This window comes from Ascaphus truei, unplaced genomic scaffold (assembly GCF_040206685.1).
Source record: "Ascaphus truei isolate aAscTru1 unplaced genomic scaffold, aAscTru1.hap1 HAP1_SCAFFOLD_306, whole genome shotgun sequence".
Taxonomy (NCBI): Eukaryota; Metazoa; Chordata; class Amphibia; order Anura; family Ascaphidae; genus Ascaphus; species Ascaphus truei.
In genome coordinates, this window is record NW_027456027.1 from 289,865 (window position 1) to 309,903 (window position 20,039).

Genomic DNA, 20,039 nt, shown 5'->3' on the forward strand with positions numbered 1-20,039 from the left:
CGTGATGATGTAGTTGGTAGAGGGTGCCTACTCATTTCGTGGCCGAGACGGCGACTTCATCAGGAGCTGATGCGGTAGTGGTTACATGTCTTTAAATACCTGAATGTCCCCAGGTCAACGACAGAGAGGGGCTGCTCCTCAAAGCAGCAAGACGTGAAATCTTATGGGTTTTAAAAAATTAACCAGTTCTGTAGTATTAGATAATACTGTATTTATTTTGTATTATTATTATTATTCAACTCTTAATGCCATTTTGAATGAGTTTAAATGCATCCTTTGCTTTCCATTGCAGGCTTTAGCCCACCTTCCCCAGCAGTGCAAGATCTTTGTAACACTTTCATGTTTGGGATCATTTGTTGCCACTGTTCCCAGCAGTTTCAGCTGCAAACTGCAACAATAGATAATGTTACCTTAGTAATATCAGGATACATTGTAGCTGCTGAGTTAGAATATTTGTTTTTTCTTACACTGACTGAAGGGTTGATTGAAACTGAAAAGGCGCCCATTATGTTGGGCACACGATCAGGAAAACGCAATGTAACTGGCGCCTAGATTAATAAATCCATACAACACCTAAGGGGATCTCGGACCGAATATCGGACCAGTCCTTAGTGTCCAAACAATGTCCAAATAGATCTTGATTGATGTCTCGTGACACGTGGAAGTAAACACAAAGGCAAATCATAGTGCACCACTGGTATATAACAACCAAACTAAAAACTAACCACAATAACTCACAGACACACACACACACACACACACAACACAGAATAGCTGAAAAAAGCTGGTGCTATTTAATACTAAGAATAGAGAACCTATAAAAAAAGACAAAACAATTGCCTAAAAAAATATACAGGCATACCTCGCATTAACGTACGCAATGGGACCGGAGCATGTATGTAACACAGGCATACCCCGCATTAACGTACGCAATGGGACCGGAGCATGTATGTAACTATGTAACACAGGCATACACCGCATTAGCGTACGCAATGGGACCGGAGCATGTATGTAAAGCGAAAATGTACTTAAAGTGAAGCACTACCTTTTCCCACTTACCGATGCATGTACTGCACCGACACACTTTATTCGAGCAAATACCCAGTATGTACCTGGCAGATACCTGGAATGCGCCGCTCCTCACCTCTGACAAGCCCCGTTGCGTTTGCCTTCCCAGCCTGGGTTCATGCCTGGCTGACGGGCGGCTGATCTGTTAAATGATAATGATTAGGATTTAATAGGCTGCAATGCTTCGCGTGTCTACCAGATGGCATAAATTCATGAATTGTAATGCAGTATATATATATATACTGTGCAGTATTGCAGCCAGCAGGAATAAAATGCTTCAATCCCTGCTTGGAAAATACCTCAATGCACTCGGGCAGAAAACAGTCACAAACCTCAATACACCCGGGTATACCCGAATTCGTGGGACTAGCCGAGCTCGAATAAAGTGTGTCGCCAGTGTACTGTGCTGCAATCGTCATATACGTGCATAACTGATGTAAATAACGCGTGTGTAACAGGCTCTATAGTCTCCCCGCTTGCGCACAGCTTCGGTACAGGTAGTGAGCCGGTATTGCTGTTCAGGAAGTGCTGACAGGCGCATGCGCGAGCTGCCGTTTGCCTATTGGGCGCTATGTCCTTACTCGCGAGTGTACTTAAAGTGAGTGTCCTTAAACCGGGGTATGCCTGTATAGAGAACATAGGCTGTGGAGATCCTATCCGGTGATGTAAAATTGGAATCCTACTCACGACCGGGCAGTTAGCAAACCGCGTTGCCAGCAACTTGATCTCTCCCTCCGTGCTGGATCCCAAGTGGAAACTCCGCAGTGCGCTCACAGGGCTCAGACGCCTCCGTCGCGCTCACCAGTTTAGGTAAGGGTGTAGAATTATACATTGCCGCACGCTTGTCATATACCATATAACCAATGACGCAATGTTACCATTTTAATTCGCTACAAACCAGACTGAAATAGCTCACAACGCACGAAAACACTGATACGATATAAATGAAACAATATTGTAGATTATTGTGAAAAAGCTCAAATGTATTTAACACGTGTTGCGTACATTGGAACTAGTGAGCGAGACTATATGTGGATACACCTCAACCCCCTTATAACGCTGTGCTCGGGGTCCAAAGTATCACATCGCGCTATAAGCGGATCGCGTTGGAAATAATGTACCATTGTATGCATCGTACAATAAAGTATTTAAGACACCAATAATCGTCTTGTAAAGTATTCATAAATACGATAAATAGGGAGCCACGCGTACATCGCGTTATAAGCGGATCCACGTTAGAAATAATGTACCATTGTATGCATTGTACAATAAAGTATTTAAGACACCAATAATCATGTTGTAAAGTATTCATAAATATGATAAATAGGGAGCCACGCGTACATCGCGTTATAAGCGGATCCGCGTTGTAACGGATCGCGCTATAACGGGGTTGAGCTGTACTATAAATTACAAATGGATATATGAAAATCAAAATCTAGCACCCATGTTGAAGGCTCGTAATAGGAGGTGGAGACTCTGAATTCTATGATTATTCAGAGTAAATGTAATCCTGGACCATCGGCCTAGATGGAAAAAAAAAAACTACATATATGCATGGTATGCAGGTAAACCCTACAGCCTTGAAAATGCAAAGCCAGCAGTACAACCAACCTCACACTGATGATACCCCATGAAGGGTGAAACAGGTCTGCGAATGGTTTCTCTGGCTCGGCATCTGATTCCCATGCTGTGCTTTTAAAGCTGTGTGAACAGCGATGCATTTGCTTATATGGGCTCCATGTGACAATGGATTTTCAGGCAAAAGGTGACACATTGTGTGCTCATTTGCATGTCATTTCCCAGAATCCCTTGCTGCAGTGGAAGCGCTGTATGCTGGGCGATAATGGTGAAAGGCAGGGTTGCAGACCAGCCTAAGACATGTGAATGTGCTCACAATTCATCTTTTAATCTGATAAAATCTGATATATATATATATATAGAAAGAAAATTAAGAGTGCACACGCCTAGTGCATATGTAGAGTAATATAAACAAACGTATTAAAATATTATGGACAACAAAAAGTCTGCTAGCAATATAAAGATACAATAACATGCTGACCCGGGGAAGCTGTATACTCAAATTGAGAAAAATAGAAACACGCCTTGAGGGCTAGCTAGTCTCTGAGGAAAAGGTTTGTGTCTGGTGGCAAGCTGCAGGTGAGTAAGGTTTTAACCCGCAGACTCCCGTCGTCGTTGCTCATGGTGGAATTTAGATGTGAGAAATTATAAGCCACTCCGGCAGCTACTGGGTATTAGGGAAATCCCAATATCACAAATTGCACAGTTAGGGATACTATATCTGCACAGTTGATACTTATTTGCACTCGCATGTGTCCATCTACAATTAACCAATCGGATTGTATCAAGTTTCCTACCAATATGCCAGTAGCGCACCCATAAGACGGCCGCTGACGAAGTCGGTGTCATAGCTGGCGAAACGCGTAGGGCGCGTCGTCACGCCGATACCAGTGGATCGGCTGTTCTGAGGATTTCCCCCCGGGTGGTGGAGAGTGAGTTGGTGCGAGGCGTCCCTTCATGGAGCCGTTCCTTTGGCGGAGGCGCCGGGATTGATTTTTTTCAGCTCGGCTGCGTTTTGGCGAACTCAGATACTGAGACTTACGAGATGTAACTGTTATGCTCACCACAAACCTGGACTGGACCGCGGGGCTGAGGCGGGGATAGATACAGACCGACCGTAGACCACGAAGCCGGATCCGGGTTGCGAATTCCGTGGTCAAACGTAGCCGGGTCAGGACTGGAGAAGGCAGGGTAATTGGTAGGGTGGTTTTGGTTGGCTGCAGGAGATAGTGGTAATTGAGTGGGTGGAGTAACGAAGGAGGAATCGTGGGAAAAGGCTGGGCAGACTTTTAGAACGCTACCATCCTCCTAGCTCCTCCCTGTTACTGTGCTGCCAGGTGCTTCTGCAGCAGTGACGTCACGACGCGGTGACGCGAGTCCCACTTGATGCGGAAGTCCCCTGGACTGTGAATAACTTACCCCAGTCTACAGGAACTGACGGACGCGTTAAAGCAGCGAGGAATGGCCGTGCAGTGAACCCTGATTACCCAACTGTTGGGGTGTTCGTGTTCAGTGCCTATATTGCTCTGATTTTTTGCAAGTGCGTTTTTATCTTTTTTCTTGTCAAGTAAATTTTAATACTACACTATGAGGTGTGCGCTGTATCCTTGTTTTTTTTCTACTCTAGTACCTTCGGTGAACGCTGGGTTGTTCCCTACATTTGAAGCTAGCAGCACCCTCTTTCACTGGACTGGACATTTACCTCATGGTTTGAATATCTATGTGTATTATATGCAGTGGTCGACAAATCACCCAAAAATCTACTCGCCGGACAAAAAAATCTACTCGCCACCTAGTACCACACGTGTGCTGCTTGGGCCAATAGGAGCTCGCCACGATGTTAAATCCACTCGCCCGGGGCGAGCAAATGTATAGGTTTGTCGAACACTGATTATATGTATGATGTTTTTATTGTGACTAAGAATTCTTTGGTTGAGCGCCCATAGCTGAGGCTTAATGCTGTTATTTGTGTATATTCAGCATCAAGAATACTAATTGATGCTTGCACATTGTTCCCATACCTGCCTGGGAAAATATTGGTCTAATAATTTATATTGTGTAATAATCAGCCATCTTTCTTCATTTTGTGTAATTGGTAGACAAGCCAGGGTCAGGGCAGGCGGCACAGGAGCGGAGGTCGGGGTCACGAGCTGAGGTCATCATCAGGAAAACAAAGGTAGAAGTCGCTTCAGCGTAGAGAGCAGGAACTGGAACTACCGCTTCAGCGTAGAGAGCCGGACACTGGAACTACGCCGCGTCAGCGTAGAGAGCAGGAACCGGAACTGCGCCACTTCAGCGCAGAGAGCAGGAAACAGGAACTGGGGATCCAGCGCTTCAGCACAGAACAGCACCCCCTAGCCGGGTACAGCTGAGAGTGGTGGAGGCCACTGGAAGGTCACGGGGAACAGGAAATTGCAGGATTTTACATTTCGCCGGAAGCGATTGTTACAAGCTGATGTTTGAATCATATATTTGCACGCTGAGCGTTGAGCACGTGTGAAAAAGCCTCTCCTGTCAGATTGAGTAAGGCCGTGCTCATACCAAATGTGGCCAGGCACGCGACACCAAAACAAATGAATGCAACCTAATGCAGTTACTTATACTTGGCGCCGCGAGCTTCTCCCAAGCAGATTTTTTGATTTTGCCGCGTGGCGCCTGCATGACGTGAGCGGTTCAGCCAATGAGGGTCGAACCGCTCACGGCCACGCCCCCCTGTCTCCTCCGTTTGCCTCCTGCCTGCAGTGCAGGTTTCGGGGCGTGCGCATCGCCCTAGTGACGTCACGCTCCGGGTGTAACCGAGGCCTAAGAAATGTAGTGCATACAGGAGGGACATAATGACTCTTGACCAACTTATCCTTTAAATCGAGGGACCTTCTGCTGGTTAAATTTACTTTGTCCCCAAGTGCCGACTTTATGTCCGTATCAGTAAGTAGGATAACCCAAAAATGTTGTGGAATATTTCTGAGATTGCTCCACTGATTACAATATGTACCAATTAATCGAATCTTATTACCCCCAGATTGTCTATGTTGTGGTTTGTAAAAGGGATTCCCCATCTTGTTTCATACTGCGTTTGAACCCCTGATGTATGAGCCTGTCACTGTAACCTCGATTCTGAAATCTTAAAGTCAATTCCTTGGCTCGATCATTGAAGATACCCAAAGTGGAACAATTACAACCAAGCCGCATGAACTCACCATTTGGTATCCCCTTGATCTGATGGGGGGGGGGGATGGAAGTTGGTTGCATGTAAAACTGTGTAGGTGGACGTCTCTATCTGGTGAATGTCCATCAGGATACGTCCACCAGGGTCAATGACAATGCCAAGATCGAGGAACTCGACATGTGAGGCACTAAAATGAAAGGATTAGTGTGATATTAAGCGTGCGGTTGTTTGAGGTCATCGACAAAACGTCCCCCTGAAGAAGCACATCCAATGCGAAACGCGTTGAGGTCGTCGCTGTTTGAACTGGCATCACGCAAGCGTCGGCGTATTGTCTCATGAGGAGACGCTGGAATCTCTCAATCAGCTGCTGAGCAGCTCGGCTGTTCAGAGGCTTGAATCACGAGCATTACCATCTCAGCGTCCGCGCGCCCCCCACCATGTGAAGGGTGCCTCAACGGTGGATCAGCTGTTGAGTTTATTCTTGTGATCTCCACAACTCGTAAGTGCTGTGAGCAGCGTGTCGGGGAACCTGGTACACTTGGTCCCCTCTGAATGACATCTTTGGACCTCTCTGCTCTCACTGAGACTACATGGAGCTCATTTTTAATATCGTAAATGTAAGTTTTGTGATATATGTTTGTGTGTTTTTTTATACTGCCTTCTGCGGATCTCCCCTTCTATGGCTTCATTAGTCAACTGTAATTTATTTTTTTCCGTAGGTAATAAGAAATGACACCAAAGCCTTAGAACACTGTAATAAAGTGATCTCCAACGTTCTATTAAAAGATCCTTCGTTTATGAAATGTGATGGGCTCAGATTAATTCGGAGGCCTCCGGGGGACCAGGTCTAGTCTGATGTACGGGTCGTACTCATAGCTAATTTTGGGCTATTGTGCCGGCTTGGTGTATGTATGTATGTATGGCCAATGAGTACTAATGTATGGCTTTTGTCTACATGTGGTCCCAATTATTGTAACTTTATATTAATAAATTGGTTTTAGTGGATATTTAATTTACAATCCTTGGGCCTGTCCCCCCCCCCCCCCCCCTCAGTGTGGACCTATGTACTGTATATTGTTATTGGGAGTGCCAGATTCTCACAGGACCAGCTGCCCCACACATTCTGCATTTATACTAGCAACCAGTGCAAGTTATCTGGGAACTTTCTGCTGTGTCTCCTCCCAGTGGGTACCAGTTACAACTGTATCTTTAGTAGTGTGTGTTTTACACAATATATAATTGTTGTTTATAGTATATATGTATATATCATGCTATATAAAATATGTATTTAGTATATATAAATATGGGAGAGAGTTATGTATATACACAGTGTTTCTCCCCCCCAAGCCCTTGCAATATGGTATGATCCATCCACCCCCTGTATTTAACTCGAAATTGTGTCTTCTAGGGAACACACAGGACGTGTGGGAAGGCAACCCCAGAGCGAGGCTTGAAACGCACAGCCTCAACCCACGATCGCTCACACCTCCCCCGTCCATCAATGAGAAGGTAGGAGGAGGGGATTCCCAGGTTCAGAACACGTCACCGCAATCGGCGTCCAATGGGCATGCGCAGTGGCTATGGGCGCGAACTGGATGGGGTGTGTGATTGGTTGGGGACTTTGGCGGGAAGAGCGAGCGGGACGGGGTGTGTGATTGGTTGGGGACCTTCGGCGGGAAAAGCGAGCGGGACCAGCGGAAGAGGAGGCGCAGACCGGCGCCATTTTGTTAGGCGAGGCACAGAGGCGTTAGAGGAGGGAGATAAACAGATATTGTGTGTTAAATACAACACGTGTGTCATTTTACCGAAAATAGCATTTTTACTTGCATTGTGTCAATATATCTGTGTGTATACTGTGTATATATATATATATACACACACATATATATGTGTGTGTTACACAGTGTGTTATATATATATATTTTTCCGTGTATTATATGTGTATATACCAGATTAGTGTGTGTGTGTGTGTGTGTGTGTGTGTGTGTGTGTGTGTGTGTGTGTGTGTGTGTGTGTGTGTGTATACACACACACACACTTATCTAGTATAAATTCAGTAAGTAATAATATAGATTGTAATATATCTTTATTTTATATAGATATATATGTATATATATTTGTATTTTTTTTCCTATGTATCATAATTTCTTCATCCTATATCTTATAGGAAATGATTCCATAATATACGTACAAGTATACATCAGGGGTGCGCTTTTTCTGGGGGGTGGGGGGGATGCACGGTATTGTATTGTATTGTATATACTAGTTTTTGCCCACTATATTTGTGTAGATATATATATATACAGGGCTCGAGAAATGCGGTCGCCCGGGGCGCCTGCATTGTGGCCGCTGGCGACTGCTTACCTGCGGCGGTGCCCCCCGGCGTCCCCCGGTCTTCTCCGTCTTGATCTTTTAAAAGCACGTTTTTCTCCTGCGGCGCTATTCAAAATGGCCGGGCGGTGTCATAGGACGCGGCGTTACCACGGGAACGGGACGCTGCGTGACGTCGGCGTCGTGCGATGCTGCGCGGCCATTTTGAATAGCGCTGCAGGAGAAAAAAAACACGATTTTAAAGGCGGCAATGCAGCAGAAGGCCGGGAGACGCTGTCAGTCGGCTCTTCGGCGACACTTCGCCATGACAACGCGGCAACACAACGTCACATGACGCCACCGAAGCAAGAGAGCAGGCAAGGGAGCGGGGCGCGAGCAGGGGGGCACAGAGAGAAGTTTGCGCACCCCTGCTCCAAGGTACGGGGGTCCCCTCCGGCACTCTCCTGCATCTCCCCCCCTACAACTCCCGGGCACACGGCTGCGCGGCTACGTGTGGCAACGGGGACGCCACGTGGCGTCGCGTTGCCATGACAACTCGACACGCGTTTACGTCGCGACGTCACATTGCGTCGCCGGTGTCACGGCGACCGTGTTCACGGGGAGACGCAGGAGGAGATTCGGGAGAATGGCGAGAGTCGCCGCACCACGCCTCCGCCGCCGGTAAGAGGTGACATTGGTTACATCTTTCTCCGGGTTCACCTGCAGCGGAAGGTGGCAACCCTGGCAGCGGCAGATGTGAAAATCCCCCGCCCCCAGGCACTTCGCTGTGGCGGTTGCCTCCTTGCGAATCGCAGCGTCACACAACGCTGGGGACGTCACCAACGTGATGCGCTGGGATGAGGTCACAGACTTTGTGTTTGGTTTCGAACCCATTCATATTTTTCTTCCCTCTCTCTTCGGGTAATGCCCAGCATGCATCTCTCCATACTTCTTCGGGTAATACCCAGCATGCCTCTCTCCATACTTCTTCGGGTAATACCCAGCATGCCTCTCTCCATACTTCTTCGGGTGATACCCAGCATGCCTCTCTCCATACTTCTTCGGGTGATACCCAGCATGCATCTCTCCATACTTCTTCGGGTAATACCCAGCATGCATCTAACCATACTTCTTCGGCTAATACCCAGCATGGGTCTCTCCATACTTCTTCGGGTAATACCCAGCATGCATTTCTCCATACTTCTTCGGGTGATACCCAGCATGCCTCTCTCCATACTTCTTCGGGTGATACCCAGCATGCCTCTCTCCATACTCCTTCGGGTGATACCCAGCATGCCTCTCTCCATACTTCTTCGGGTAATACCCAGCATGCATCTAACCATACTTCTTCGGCTAATACCCAGCATGCATCTCTCCATACTTCGGGTAATACCCAGCATGCCTCTCTCCATACTTCTTCGGGTGATACCCAGCATGCATCTCTCCAAACTTCTTCGGGTAATACCCAGCATGCATCTCTCCAAACTTCTTCGGGTAATACCCAGCATGCATCTCTCCATACTTCTTCGGGTAATACCCAGCATGCGTATCTCCATACTTCTTCGGCTAATACCCAGCATGCATTTCTCCATACTTCTTCGGGTAATACCCAGGATGCATCTCTCCATATTTCTTCGGGTGATACCCAGCAGGCATCTCTCCATACTTCTTCGGGTGATACCCAGCATGCATCTCTCCATACTTCTTCGGGTAATACCCAGCATGCGTCTCTCCATACTTCGGGTAATACCCAGCATGCATCTCTCCATACTTCGAGTAATACCCAGCATGCCTCTCTCCATACTTCGGGTAATACCCAGCATGGGTCTCTCCATACTTCGGGTAATACCCAGCATGCATCTCCATACTTCGGGTAATACCCAGCATGCCTCTCTCCATACTTCTTCGGGTGATACCCAGCATACATCTCTCCATACTTCTTCGGGTAATACCCAGCATGCATCTCTCCATACTTCGGGTAATACCCAGCATGCCTCTCTCCATACTTCTTCGGGTGATACCCAGCATGCATCTCTACAAACTTCTTCGGGTAATACCCAGCATGCATCTCTCCATACTTCTTCGGGTAATATCCAGCATGCATCTCTCCATACTTCTTCGGCTAATACCCAGCATGCATTTCTCCATACTTCTTCGGGTAATACCCAGGATGCCTCTGTCCATACTTCTTTGGGTAATACCCAGCATGCATCTCTCCATACTTTTTCGTGTAATACCCAGCATGCCTCTGTCCATACTTCGTTGGGTAATACCCAGCATGTATCTCTCCATACTTCTTCGGGTAATACCCAGCATGCCTCTGTCCATACTTCTTCGGGTAATACCCAGCATGCATCTCTCCATACTTCTTCGGGTAATACCCAGCATGCCTCTGTCCATACTTCTTCGGCTAATACCCAGCATGTATCTCTCCATACTTCTTCGGGTAATACCCAGCATGCCTCTGTCCATACTTCTTCGGCTAATACCCAGCATGCATTTCTCCATACTTCTTCGGGTAATACCCAGCATGCATCTCTCCATACTACTTCGGGTAATACCCGGCATGCATCTCTCCATACTTCTTCGGCTATTACCCAGCATGTATCTCTCCATACTTCTTCGGCTATTACCCAGCATGTATCTCTCCATACTTCTTCGGGTAATACCCAGCATGCATCTCTCCATAGATCTTTGGGTTATACCCAGCATGCATCTCTCCATACTTCTTCGGGTAATACCCAGCATGCATCACTCCATATTTCTTCGGCTAATACCCAGCATGCATCTCTCCATACTTCTTCGGCTAATACCCAGCATACATCTCTCCATACTTTGCATTGTCTGAAGCCTCTGAATTATCACACCTGCACGTGAGCCACGGGCAGGATACACTGGCGGAATACGTTCCTCTTGAGGCGCCGTGGAAGATTTCCTTGTAAGATTGTCTCTTGTTTCTTCCAAATGCCGCCGTCCCGACTTAATTCTCCCGTTGATTTCATTCAAAAGTTTCCCACCAATTCAGAAAATATATAATCTCATAAAGAAGATCCCTGTAGGGACCAGAATGTGTGGTAACTGGTGTTGTATGTATCAATTAAATGTTATTGTTCACCATTTCCCAGAATCCCTTGCTGCCGTGGAAGCACTGTATGCTGGGGGATAATGGTGAAAGGCAGGGCTGCATGTAATTTCCCAGAATCCTTTGCTGCAGTGGGAGCACTGTATGCTGGGGGATAATGGTGAAAGGCAGGGCTGCATGTAATTTCCCAGAATCCCTTGCTGCAGTGGGAGCACTGTATGCTGGGGGATGATGGGAAAGGCAGGGCTGTATGTCATTTCCCAGAATCCCTTGCTGCAGTGGGAGCACTGTATGCTGGGGGATAATGGTGAAAGGCAGGGCTGCATGTCATTTCCCAGAATCCCTTGCTGCAGTGGGAGCACTGTATGCTGGGGGATAATGGTGAAAGGCGGGGCTGCATGTCATTTCCCAGAATCCCTTGCTGCAGTGGGAGCACTGTATGCTGGGGGATAATGGTGAAAGGCAGGGCTGCATGTCATTTCCCAGAATCCCTTGCTGCAGTGGGAGCACTGTATGCTGGGGGATAATGGTGAAAGGCGGGGCTGCATGTCATTTCCCAGAATCCCTTGCTGCAGTGGGAGCACTGTATGCTGGGGGATAATGGTGAAAGGCGGGGCTGCATGTCATTTCCCAGAATCCCTTGCTGCAGTGGGAGCACTGTATGCTGGGGGATAATGGTTGAAAGGCAGGCTGCATGTCATTTCCCAGAATCCCTTGCTGCAGTGGGAGCACTGTATGCTGGGGGATAATGGTGAAAGGCAGGGCTGCATGTCATTTCCCAGAATCCCTTGCTGCAGTGGGAGCACTGTATGCTGGGGGATAATGGTGAAAGGCGGGGCTGCATGTCATTTCCCAGAATCCCTTGCTGCAGTGGGAGCACTGTATGCTGGGGGATAATCGTGAAAGGCGGGGCTGCATGTCATTTCCCAGAATCCCTTGCTGCAGTGGGAGCACTGTATGCTGGGGGATAATGGTTGAAAGGCAGGGCTGCAGACCTGTATAAGACATGTGAACGTGCTCACACGTTATATTCTTTATTGGCTATATGCTAACGGTAGAGGTTTTCTGTCGCCTTTTTCACCCACCATAACTTAAAATGTATATGGTAAACCCACCCAGCCTAGAAATATTGCAAAGCAAGTATAAACCAACCTCACACTGATGATACCCATCAAGGTTGAAACATGTCTGTGAGTGGTTTGACTTGCTTTGCTAGTCCCATGCTGTGCTTAAAAGCTGTGTGAACGGCGATGCATTTGCTTAAATGGGCTCCATGTGAATGGATATTCCAGGCAAAAGGTGACACATTGTGTGCTCATTTGCATGTCATTTCCCAGAATCCCTTGCTGCAGTGGGAGCACTGTATGCTGGGGGATAATGGTGAAAGGCAGGGCTGCAGACCTGTATAAGACACGCGAATGTGCTCACAAGTGATATTCTTTATTGGCTAGATGCTAACAGTGGATTATTATATATATAATTCATTATGAAGTGATTTTAATGCCGATTTTCCTTTTTCAGACCCAGTTAGTTTGCTGCCGGACGCGATGAGTAACCAGGTGACCTTGTTGCGCCCCACCACACAGGAAGAGGAAGAGGAGGAACCCGAGGAAGCTGAGGTATCGCACCATAAATCATACCCGTGAACCGGGGCTGGGAGATCGACCAATCACAGGGCTCCGTTCGCCAATAACGCCCAACTTGTGCTGTGATTGGCCAAGGCTGCTCTATTTCACAAGAGAGCCCCCCCCCCCCCCACCCCCCAGCTCCTGGGATGTTCCATTCCCCCTGAATTCACTAGGGGAGCTCAGGTTATGTTTTATACATTATATGGGATAAGAGTGCGTCTCACGCAGGGGATTCCTATAAATAAATAGAGGCAGTGGTGCCTCCCTGTGAGGAGATGCGGTGGGTGTCACGGCCGATGTCCCCGTTACAGATTTACCTGTGCGCGCTCATGCACGCGGGAACGCTCGCTCTGGCGTATTACAATGTGGGTACGTGCTCCGCACACTTCATGACGGAGACCCCGGATACCACCCAACTGAAACTGCTGAAGAGAGGTGAGACCTCAAACTGGAACATGACCACCCAAACCCCCCACTCGTTCCTTTCTTCCTATATCTCCTCTCTCTCTCTCTCTCTCTCTCTCTCTCTCTCTCTCTCTCTCTCTCTCTCTCTCTCTCTCTCTCTCTCTCTCTCTCTCTCTCTCTCTCTCTCTCTCTCTCTCTCTCTCTCTCTCTCTCTCTCTCTCTCTCTCTCTCTCTCTCTTCTCTCTCTCTCTCTCTCTCTCTCTTCCTCTCTTTCTCTCTTTCTCTCTCTCTTTCTCTCTCTCTTCCTCTCTCTCCTTCCTCACCTTTCTCTCTCTCATTCCCTCTTTCTCGTCTCTCTGCCCTCCTCCCTGTCCTTCGCCGTCTCACCCTCCTTTCTTCTCCTCTAATTTATTTTCTAGTTATCGCTGATCTCCGTCCGAAATGTATTGTAACGAGCGCCAAACAGGACCAGCACCTCTCCGAATATCTCCGGAGCCTGAGTGACTAACCCCTCTCCTTCATCACCCCATCCCTAATACCCATTACCCCTCGCCTAATATACTCTCCTTCATCACCCCTCCCCTAATACCCTCTCTCCTTCATCACCCATCCCCTAATACCCATTACCCCTCACCTAATACACTCTCCTTCATCACCCATCCCGTAATACCCATTACCCCTCCCCTAATACCCATTACCCCCCCCCTAATACCATCTCTCCTTTATTACTCCCTTCCCTAATACTCTCTCTCTTTCATTACCCTCCCCTAATACCCTCTCTCCTTCATTACCCTCCCCTAATACCCTCTCTCCTTCATTACCCTCCCCTAATACCCTCTCTCCTTCATTACCCTCCCCTAATACCCTCTCTCCTTCATTACCCTCCCCTAATACCCTCTCTCCTTCATTACCCTCCCCTAATACCCTCTCTCCTTCATTACCCTCCCTCAATACCCTCTCTCCTTCATTACCCTCCCCTAATACCCTCTCTCCTTCATTACCCTCCCCTAATACCCTCTCTCCTTCATTACCGTCCCCTAATACCCTCTCTTGCATAAACTCTCTTCTCTTCCAGACCCTGCTCCAGATGGAGAAGCCGAAACAGAGATAGTTCTTTTTCCAAATGTGGATTTTGGTATAATTTCCTTTACCTCCTGTGCCACCGCCCACTGTTTGTGTCACTGTTTCACCCTGCGGGGGGAGGGACAGGCTCATAGCTCCCTTCTGTCTGTGTCACTATGTCACCCTGCGGGGGAGGGACAGACTCATAGCTCCCTTCTGTCTGTGTCACTGTGTCACCCTGCGGGGGAGGTACAGACCCATAGCTCCCTTCTGTCTGTGTCACTGTGTCACCCTGCGGGGGGAGGGACAGTCTCATAGCTCTCTTCTGTCTGTGTCACTGTGTCACCCTGCGGGGGGAGGGACAGACTCATAGCTCCCTTCTGTCTGTGTCACTGTGTCACACTGCGGGGGGGAGGGACAGACTCATAGCTCCCTTCTGTCTGTGTCACTGTGTCACTCTGTGGGGGGGGAGGGGGGAGGGACAGACTCATAGCTCCCTTCTGTCTGTGTCACTGTGTCACCCTGCGGGGGAGGGACAGACACATAGCTCCCTTCTGTCTGTGTCACTGTGTCACCCTGCGGGGGGAGGGACAGACTCATAGCTCCCTTCTGTCTGTGTCACTATGTCACCCTGCGGGGGAGGGACAGACTCATAGCTCCCTTCTGTCTGTGTCACTATGTCACCCTGCGGGGGAGGGACAGACTCATAGCTCCCTTCTGTCTGTGTCACTGTGTCACCCTGCGGGGGAGGTACAGACCCATAGCTCCCTTCTGTCTGTGTCACTGTGTCACCCTGCGGGGGGAGGGACAGTCTCATAGCTCTCTTCTGTCTGTGTCACTGTGTCACCCTGCGGGGGGAGGGACAGACTCATAGCTCCCTTCTGTCTGTGTCACTGTGTCACACTGCGGGGGGGAGGGACAGACTCATAGCTCCCTTCTGTCTGTGTCACTGTGTCACTCTGTGGGGGGGGAGGGGGGAGGGACAGACTCATAGCTCCCTTCTGTCTGTGTCACTGTGTCACCCTGCGGGGGAGGGACAGACACATAGCTCCCTTCTGTCTGTGTCACTGTGTCACCCTGCGGGGGGAGGGACAGTCTCATAGCTCTCTTCTGTCTGTGTCACTGTGTCACCCTGCGGGGGGAGGGACAGACTCATAGCTCCCTTCTGTCTGTGTCACTGTGTCACACTGCGGGGGGGAGGGACAGACTCATAGCTCCCTTCTGTCTGTGTCACTGTGTCACCCTGCGGGGGGAGGGACAGACTCATAGCTCCCTTCTGTCTGTGTCACTGTGTCACCCTGCAGGGGGAGGGACAGACTCATAGCTCCCTTCTGTCTGTGTCACTGTGTCACCCTGCAGGGGGAGGGACAGACTCATAGCTCCCTTCTGTCTGTGTTACTGTGTCACCCTGCGGGGGGAGGGACAGACTCATAGCTCCCTTCTGTCTGTGTCACTGTGTCACCCTGCGGGGGGAGGGACAGACTCATAGCTCCCTTCTGTCTGTGTCACTTTGTTACCCTGCGGGGGGAGGGACAGACTCATAGCTCCCTTCTGTCTGTGTCACTGTGTCACCCTGCGTGGGGAGGGACAGTCTCATAGCTCCCTTCTGTCTGTGTCACTGTGTCACCCTGCGGGGGGAGGGACAGACTCATAGCTCCCTTCTGTCTGTGTCACTGTGTCACCCTGCGGGGGGAGGGACAGACTCATAGCTCCCTTCTGTCTGTGTCACTGTGTCACCCTGCGGGGGAGGGACAGACTCATAGCTCCCTTCTGTCTGTGTCACTGTGTCACCCTGCGGGGGGAGGGACAGACTCATAGCTCCCTTCTGTCTGTGTCACTGTGTCACCCTGCGGGGGAGGGACAGACTCATAGCTCCCTTCTGTCTGTGTCACTGTGTCACCCTGCGGGGGGAGGGACAGACTCATAGCTCCCTTATGTCTGTGTCACTGTGTCACCCGGCGGGGGGAGGGACAGACTCATAGCTCCCTTCTGTCTGTGTCACTGTGTCACCCTGCGGGGGAGGGACAGACACATAGCTCCCTTCTGTCTGTGTCACTGTGTCACCCTGCAGGGGGAGGGACAGACTCATAGCTCCCTTCTGTCTGTGTCACTGTGTCACCCTGCGGGGGGAGGGACAGGCTCATAGCTCCCTTCTGTCTGTGTCACTGTGTTACCCTGCGGGGGGAGGGACAGACTCATAGCTCCCTTCTGTCTGTGTCACTGTGTCACCCTGCGGGGGGAGGGACAGACTCATAGCTCCCTTCTGTCTGTGTCACTGTGTCACCCTGCGGGGGGAGGGACAGACTCATAGCTCCCTTCTGTCTGTGTCACTGTGTCACCCTGCGGGAGGAGGGACAGACTCATAGCTCCCTTCTGTCTGTGTCACTGTGTCACCCTGCGGGGGGAGGGACAGACTCATAGCTCCCTTCTGTCTGTGTCACTGTGTCACCCTGCGGGGGGAGGGACAGACTCATAGCTCCCTTCTGTCTGTGTCACTGTGTCACCCTGCGGGGGAGGGACAGACTCATAGCTCCCTTCTGTCTGTGTCACTGTGTCACCCTGCGGGGGGAGGGACAGACTCATAGCTCCTGTCTGTGTCACTGTGTCACCCTGCGGGGGAGGGACAGACTCATAGCTCCCTTCTGTCTGTGTCACTGTGTCACCCTGCGGGGGAGGGACAGACACATAGCTCCCTTCTGTCTGTGTCACTGTGTCACCCTGCGGGGGGAGGGACAGTCTCATAGCTCCCTTCTGTCTGTGTCACTGTGTCACCCTGCGGGGGGAGGGACAGACTCATAGCTCCCTTCTGTCTGTGTCACTGTGTCACCCTGCGGGGGAGGGACAGACTCATAGCTCCCTTCTGTCTGTGTCACTGTGTCACCCTGCGGGGGAGGGACAGACACATAGCTCCCTTCTGTCTGTGTCACTGTGTCACCCTGCGGGGGGAGGGACAGACTCATAGCTCCCTTCTGTCTGTGTCACTTTGTTACCCTGCGGGGGGAGGGACAGACTCATAGCTCCCTTCTGTCTGTGTCACTGTGTTACCCTGCGGGGGGAGGGACAGACTCATAGCTCCCTTCTGTCTGTGTCACTGTGTTACCCTGCGGGGGGAGGGACAGACTCATAGCTCCCTTCTGTCTGTGTCACTGTGTCACCCTGCGGGGGGAGGGACAGACTCATAGCTCCCTTCTGTCTGTGTCACTGTGTCACCCTGCGGGAGGAGGGACAGACTCATAGCTCCCTTCTGTCTGTGTCACTGTGTCACCCTGCGGGGGGAGGGACAGACACATAGCTCCCTTCTGTCTGTGTCACTGTGTCACCCTGCGGGGGAGGGACAGACTCATAGCTCCCTTCTGTCTGTGTCACTGTGTCACCCTGCGGGGGGAGGGACAGACTCATAGCTCCCTTCTGTCTGTGTCACTGTGTCACCCTGCAGGGGGAGGGACAGACTCATAGCTCCCTTCTGTCTGTGTCACTGTGTCACCCTGCAGGGGGAGGGACAGACTCATAGCCCCCTTCTGTCTGTGTTACTGTGTCACCCTGCGGGGGGAGGGACAGACTCATAGCTCCCTTCTGTCTGTGTCACTGTGTCACCCTGCGGGGGGAGGGACAGACTCATAGCTCCCTTCTGTCTGTGTCACTTTGTTACCCTGCGGGGGGAGGGACAGACTCATAGCTCCCTTCTGTCTGTGTCACTGTGTCACCCTGCGTGGGGAGGGACAGTCTCATAGCTCCCTTCTGTCTGTGTCACTGTGTCACCCTGCGGGGGGAGGGACAGACTCATAGCTCCCTTCTGTCTGTGTCACTGTGTCACCCTGCGGGGGGAGGGACAGACTCATAGCTCCCTTCTGTCTGTGTCACTGTGTTACCCTGCGGGGGGAGGGACAGACTCATAGCTCCCTTCTGTCTGTGTCACTGTGTCACCCTGCGGGGGGAGGGACAGACTCATAGCTCCCTTCTGTCTGTGTCACTGTGTCACCCTGCGGGAGGAGGGACAGACTCATAGCTCCCTTCTGTCTGTGTCACTGTGTCACCCTGCGGGGGGAGGGACAGACTCATAGCTCCCTTCTGTCTGTGTCACTGTGTCACCCTGCGGGGGAGGGACAGACTCATAGCTCCCTTCTGTCTGTGTCACTGTGTCACCCTGCGGGGGGAGGGACAGACTCATAGCTCCCTTATGTCTGTGTCACTGTGTCACCCGGCGGGGGGAGGGACAGACTCATAGCTCCCTTCTGTCTGTGTCACTGTGTCACCCTGCGGGGGAGGGACAGACACATAGCTCCCTTCTGTCTGTGTCACTGTGTCACCCTGCAGGGGGAGGGACAGACTCATAGCTCCCTTCTGTCTGTGTCACTGTGTCACCCTGCGGGGGAGGGACAGACACATAGCTCCCTTCTGTCTGTGTCACTGTGTCACCCTGCAGGGGGAGGGACAGACTCATAGCTCCCTTCTGTCTGTGTCACTGTGTCACCCTGCGGGGGAGGGACAGACACATAGCTCCCTTCTGTCTGTGTCACTGTGTCACCCTGCGGGGGGAGGGACAGACTCATAGCTCCCTTCTGTCTGTGTCACTTTGTTACCCTGCGGGGGGAGGGACAGACTCATAGCTCCCTTCTGTCTGTGTCACTGTGTTACCCTGCGGGGGGAGGGACAGACTCATAGCTCCCTTCTGTCTGTGTCACTGTGTCACCCTGCGGGGGGAGGGACAGACTCATAGCTCCCTTCTGTCTGTGTCACTGTGTCACCCTGCGGGAGGAGGGACAGACTCATAGCTCCCTTCTGTCTGTGTCACTGTGTCACCCTGCGGGGGGAGGGACAGACTCATAGCTCCCTTCTGTCTGTGTCACTGTGTCACCCTGCGGGGGGAGGGACAGACTCATAGCTCCCTTCTGTCTGTGTCACTGTGTCACCCTGCGGGGGGAGGGACAGACTCATAGCTCCCTTCTGTCTGTGTCACTGTGTCACCCTGCGGGGGAGGGACAGACTCATAGCTCCCTTCTGTCTGTGTCACTGTGTCACCCTGCGGGGGAGGGACAGACTCATAGCTCCCTTCTGTCTGTGTCACTGTGTCACCCTGCGGGGGGAGGGACAGACTCATAGCTCCTGTCTGTGTCACTGTGTCACCCTGCGGGGGAGGGACAGACTCATAGCTCCCTTCTGTCTGTGTCACTGTGTCACCCTGCGGGGGAGGGACAGACACATAGCTCCCTTCTGTCTGTGTCACTGTGTCACCCTGCGGGGGAGGGACAGACTCATAGCTCCCTTCTGTCTGTGTCACTGTGTCACCCTGCGGGGGAGGGACAGACACATAGCTCCCTTCTGTCTGTGTCACTGTGTCACCCTGCGGGGGGAGGGACAGACTCATAGCTCCCTTCTGTCTGTGTCACTTTGTTACCCTGCGGGGGGAGGGACAGACTCATAGCTCCCTTCTGTCTGTGTCACTGTGTTACCCTGCGGGGGGAGGGACAGACTCATAGCTCCCTTCTGTCTGTGTCACTGTGTTACCCTGCGGGGGGAGGGACAGACTCATAGCTCCCTTCTGTCTGTGTCACTGTGTCACCCTGCGGGGGGGACAGTCTCATAGCTCCCTTCTGTGTGTGTCACTGTGTCACCCTGCGGGGGGAGGGACAGACTCATAGCTCCCTTCTGACTGTGTCACCCTGCGGGGGGAGGGACAGACTCATAGCTCCCTTCTGTCTGTGTCACTGTGTCACCCTGCGGGGGGAGGGACAGTCTCATA

The 20,039-nt window shown here is 50.9% G+C and overlaps 1 protein-coding gene across 1 annotated transcript in view; it reads left to right on the forward strand.

The window, feature by feature from the left end:
* The first annotated feature begins 7,458 nt into the window (after positions 1-7,458).
* The window catches only part of MSH5 (mutS homolog 5), an 89,589-nt gene continuing 77,008 nt past the window's right edge, over positions 7,459-20,039 (forward strand). The window contains 5 exon segments of the mRNA XM_075583268.1: positions 7,459-7,585; positions 12,726-12,823; positions 13,144-13,267; positions 13,657-13,737; positions 14,313-14,372. Coding sequence (XP_075439383.1) covers positions 12,752-12,823; positions 13,144-13,267; positions 13,657-13,737; positions 14,313-14,372 — 337 coding nt within the window. The 5' untranslated portion in view covers positions 7,459-7,585; positions 12,726-12,751.